Below are 5,467 nucleotides of genomic sequence, written 5' to 3' on the forward strand. Positions count from 1 at the left end.
TTGTATCCCCTGACTGAAATCTTAAACAAAACCGTGACAGGATGTCAACCTACCAAACTATATACTTTTTGCAATTTTACAATCTTGGTTAGAATATTCAAAATGAACGTCGTTTATAATATTTTAATGGTGCATTTCTCTAAATTCTCCTTTGATCACGACGGTTTGAATTACGAATTGTTAAAGCGCCACACGATGATTGAATTTCATTTACCTCAAGACGACGAGAGTAAATATTAACCAGCGCGTTGAGCAATAAATGCATCAAGAGTTCCGGAAGGTAATTCGCGCGCAATGCATTCTGGGATAGTCTCACAAAAAAAAAGTGGGCACCAAGCGTGACAATATGGCGTGTGTCTCTGTATTCAATGCGTTCTTTGAAGCGTGTCTTTATCTATAATACAGTCTTTTTGTTCTTGTAAGTGATATCAACTGGAAAATAATCTTCGTGGGTATTATATTCAAAAGGTAAGTTACAAATTTTAACTTTGTTTTAGCTGTTTTTAAGCTTTTAATGGTAGTAGATTCAATCCTGCGCGCGAGTGACATTCGCGAATACAAGAACTGTCAAAAGTCAAAGATTCTCATCGTATTTTTATTACTTTGCAGCCGTTTAATGACATGGTCTTTGGGCACAGAAATTGTGCAGTATTTGGGTGCCATAACAGTGGGAAAAAGCTTGAGAAATGGGCTTCACAGCAATGCGAAGTTCACGATTGTTTACACGGCACTCCGCCATGTGACTGTCCGCTGCCGTTCAAGCTATTTCCGTTCCCTACTGAACGCAAAAACAATGAGGGTAGAAAGCGCTGGATCCATCTTCTAAAGAGAAAAGGCCCGAAAGGAGAAGTCTGGCAACCTAATAATTCGTCGAGAGTCTGCAATGAGCACTTTGTTGATGGGAAACCCACGAAAGAAAACCCTGATCCTGTACTCAAAATGGGCTACGAGACAAAGTCTACTCGTAACCGTAAACCGCCTACTGATAGATCATCATTACTAGAAGAAATGAAACGTTTAAGAACTCAAGATAATACTCAAGATAATACACAAGATAATATTCAAGATGATACTCAAGATAATGCACATGATAGTCAAGATGCTCCTGTGATTCAAGAACCAAGTAGTTCCTCGTTTATAACAGAAGAAGAACATTGTACTACTGCCGGTCGACCCGACCATATCACTCACGATCATGCATATTCGTTTGGCTGGTACAACCTAGAAGATCCTGACTTCTGTATGAAAGAAAAATGCTTGCAGGAAAGACTCAAGCAGTTCAATGAGATCAAAGATCTCAAAGAAAAACTCCAAGAACTTGAAAGTGAACTCAAAGCATATAAGATAAAACTCAAGGCCAGACAGCGTAAGGGACTAGAACATTCTGATTTGAAAACAAATTCATCTGTTCGTCTACTAACCGGCCTACCATCAAAACGAGTATTCAATAAGTTGTTTGAAGTAGTGAAGGGAAACATTAAAAAAGTAAACTACTGGAGTGGCCCAAAAAAATCTACTAAAAAAGGAAGAAACTTCAAAAAAACACCAAATAAGTTTGGCCCTAAAAGAGCTTTGTCAGAAAAAGATGAGTTTCTTTTGACCTTAATGAAACTTCGACTTGGATCAACAAATGCTGACTTAGCACAGAGGTTTGGAATTTCAACTACAAATGTAACAAATGTTGTTACTACCTGGGTGAAAATCCTAGCAAGTGAACTTAAATGTTTGGTTTACAATCCCTCCATCGATGTTGTGAAAGCAACTTTGCCCGCAAAGTTTAAAAAGCCAGGCTACTCTAATGTACGCCACATCATTGATTGCACAGAAATATTTATTGAAACCCCAAGCGACCCAAACCTTAGAGCAGCTACGTGGTCAGACTACAAGCATCACAACACTGCTAAGCTGTTGGTATCAATAACACCACATGGTTTTTTCAATTTCTTATCCAAAGCATGGGGAGGGAGAACCTCAGATGTGCATCTGACAAGAGAATCATCATTTTATGATATCATTGAACCTCGCGATGAAGTGATGGCAGACCGTGGATTCACAATTGCTGAAGACCTCTTAATCAGAAGCTCAAGACTACACATCCCCCCTGGTAAACGTGGACAAGAGCAGTTCACTAAAGCTGAAGTTGCTAAAACAAAAGAAATTGCAAATCTTAGAATCTTTGTTGAGCAAGCAATAAGACGGTTGAAGACGTTTAGACTGATAAAGCATGAACTACCAATATCACTGCTTGGCAGTATAGACAACATTGTACTTATTTGTGCAGCCTTATGTAACTTGTATAGACCCTTGGGTAAAAAATGATTAACAAGAAATGTACAAATAGCTAAAAAGATTGACAGCATTTAACCCATGAAAGAATATAAACTTCATAAATTTAGAGGATACCAATATGTATTAGTCTAAGTTCTTTCTTAGGTTAAATGTTATTCAAAATCTCTGCTCTACTAAGTATTTACTAGCAACTAGTATAGAGTGCAATCACTTAATCTTTCATACAAATGGTACCAAATAATACTAAATAGTGTTGATAATGGTACATAACAAGAAACTTAAGTATTAGTATGATTTAGTACCATTTAATGCTTCAGCTATTAAGTATGTGCACTCTGAATAAGAACTGTTATATTATTTGCACCACAAGGACCTCACAAGAGAAAAATTATTCTGGTAGAGTGATTACAATCATTAGATATAATTTGTAAATATTTTTCTTCATTTCACAGCTCATGTGTCGCTGAACACAAATAAATAATATATTATTTATTATTACTATATATATAACTGCAAACAATATCAAACTGTAACATTTTCAATCATACTGAAGTGTGGTCAATGCATTACTTGTATAAAATTTCATGATTTGATTCATCCATTCCAGTTTCCACAACAGACAATTTTACTGTTCTATTCAGAGACTATTTGAGTTCAATTTAGAACTGTCAGACCAGTTTTTCCAGATATGAAATTGTAAAAATTCTAAATTGTATATAAAATGTACAAATGTATTTTTAGTGTTTACACCATGTAAATAAAGTTTTGTATCAAGTTATAATTAACGAGCATTCATTCACTTAAATACTTATTATAAAACCAAATTAGGTTTTGCTTTATCTTTTCCCAGTAATCATTATTGAACTTGATTAGCTCCAGATGATAACCCTTTTGGGTGTAGACCAGGAAGTGACACCATGTTCTCTTTGTCACAGCCATTTGTCCCTGTATCTGTGCAAAATATGCATGCTTCTCTTTCAAGACAATTTTGCCATTAATCTTTACCAGGTAGGAAAGATTGTCTTCTGATGGTAAATCATTAACAATAGAATAAGGGCACTTCACTTCTAGCACCCCTAATCCACAACAGGAACATTCAACAAGCAGATCAGGGGATGCTCCAATGAATTGGTCAGATTCATCAATAAATAGTCCACACTCTCTGAATTTTGCATCTTTGTGCTCCCTCTGAAACAGTTTCACATACTTATCCTTAGCAACTTTCTCCATGTTTCTTCCATATTTTAGAGCAGGTAAATGTTCCGATGGTCCATTACTTTTACCCTGGATTGTGTCCACTAGTTCCTGTGCATCACCCCCCTTAGTTTTAAGGGTTTCAACTTTTGTGTACACTCTATAGAAATTAGAGGCAGTTAATCGGCCTTTTCTGTAATCGTGCCATGCCTCATTCTCAGACTGACCAATGGTGCCTTGTTCAATCAGATGTATATCATCAGCACTTAAGTCTTTCTTTGATGACTTAGGCATTACACATTCAGGTACTTCAGTATTAATTTCTATTGTAACGGAAGTTGAACACGGTTCCTCAAACTCAGCCGTTGCTAATTTGATGAATGCCGATTCTGGCAACAAGTCCTTCAAATTATTATAAAACGACTTCCTCTTTCCTTTTGGAGTCAGGGGCTTCAACTCTTCATGTGAATTGAATAACTTTCGGCGACTATCGATGGCAGGTCTGGTCGTCTCTAGAAAAACACAAAATAAAAGTAAATTAATTGCTAGGTTACAAGCTAATAAGAACTTTCTTATTTATGTCCCCAGATAACACTTATGTCTATCCAGTATACATACTGTAAATACTTTGTTTAGAATTTTAAACATAATAACATACCTTTATTTAGCTTTGAAGCCTTCCACTCCATATCACAAATTCTAGAGGGCTTGATTACAGTCTTGTTTCCTATTGGAACATTCCACACACACTCTTTGGACGTACATGCAGGATTTGTCATACCATTACGGTTTGCTGCTTCAATTCTGAACAGCAGTGCCATCACATGAATACAAGAACCACTCATACTGAAACAAGAAATAACAAATAGTTAGGGTATATGATAGACATAATATTTTAAACATTCTAAAGTATAATATATATTGAGCTTAGACCAACAACATTAGTCATAAAATCGAGGTATATGATAAACATGATATTTTAGGCTTAAATTTTGCATCAGTTACAAGTTAAAGTCTTATAAAACATAAAGTCTAACATACCCAGCAGTACAGGTACAGTAGGCACTGATAATCTCTCCATTTTTTCTTGAACAAATCCATGATGTATGTGGTGTATCACCAACCTTCATCGAATGCGTACATTTTGCTTTCAAGAAGCAAAAATCCATATTTTCTAGTTCATGGTAGAAAACTTCTTTCAGAAAGCCCGAGTCAAATAAGCGGTATGCTTTCCCCTCTTTGTACTCATTCATGACCCGTTCGTGCAGTTTAATATCCTTTCCAGGATGATCAGCCATCAGATATTTCGTAATGTCACTTAGAAATATAGGAGGCCATGATGTTAGCCCATCTTTTTCATCAATCCATCCGTCCTTTAGCCCAAGAGGATCGGGAAGCTTGCTGCCCTCAGGAGTAAACAATAGCTTCGCTCTCTCAGACTCCGTGATGCACATTAGTTCTTTAGCCGATGCTTGTACTTGGATTCCCATCTCTGATGCTGCAAACACACGGGCTACAAGTTCAGCTTTAGCTCCAGAAGTTTTAAGATTTCGTTTACGGCAAAATAACTTGAGAGCGTCCACCTTCCATGTGTTGACTTCCTCGAGGGAAAGCTCACTTGTCTCGCTCATTTCCACGCCAAAAACGACGAGAAAACTATATGAAAACTATATACAAACTAGTGAAAACTATATACAAACTGTTATTAAAACTATATACAAACTATGATCTAATTTAAACTGGAAAAAATTGTAAAATCGCGAGGTAAAAGTGTATAAATGTTGACGATGCTTTAGTTATCAAGATGGCCGCTGTCACGTTTGGTGCCCACTTTTTATATGAGACGATCCCAGAATGCATTGCGCGCGTTTCGATATCGGAGACTCTTGATGCAGGTATAAAGCGTCAAAATCAAGCAATTTCCCTAGGGAAGCAAACAAAGGTGGAAATTGTTTAACTTAACATAAAAATATGTCGAGAACTC

General features: G+C 36.6%; 2 protein-coding genes across 2 annotated transcripts; one reads left to right on the forward strand and one right to left on the reverse strand.

Annotated features, from left to right (window-relative positions):
- Positions 1–309: 309 nt before the first annotated feature.
- LOC148720920 (uncharacterized) lies at positions 310–3,070 on the forward strand. Its single transcript, XM_088738995.1, has 2 exons — positions 310–468; positions 610–3,070. Exon 2 carries the CDS (start codon positions 622–624, stop codon positions 2,317–2,319), a length of 1,698 nt encoding a protein of 565 aa, XP_088595121.1. The 5' UTR covers positions 310–468; positions 610–621; the 3' UTR covers positions 2,320–3,070.
- Positions 1,814–5,199, reverse strand: LOC148720921 (uncharacterized). Its single transcript, XM_088738996.1, has 3 exons — positions 4,525–5,199; positions 4,142–4,329; positions 1,814–3,995 (listed from the first exon to the last, which is right to left on the reverse strand). Exons 1-3 carry the CDS (start codon positions 5,112–5,114, stop codon positions 3,082–3,084), a joined length of 1,692 nt encoding a protein of 563 aa, XP_088595122.1. The 5' UTR covers positions 5,115–5,199; the 3' UTR covers positions 1,814–3,081.
- Between the last annotated feature and the right edge of the window lie 268 nt (positions 5,200–5,467).

The sequence above is a fragment of the Stylophora pistillata genome, chromosome 11 (genome assembly GCF_964205215.1).
Source record: "Stylophora pistillata chromosome 11, jaStyPist1.2, whole genome shotgun sequence".
Classification (NCBI taxonomy): domain Eukaryota; kingdom Metazoa; phylum Cnidaria; class Anthozoa; order Scleractinia; family Pocilloporidae; genus Stylophora; species Stylophora pistillata.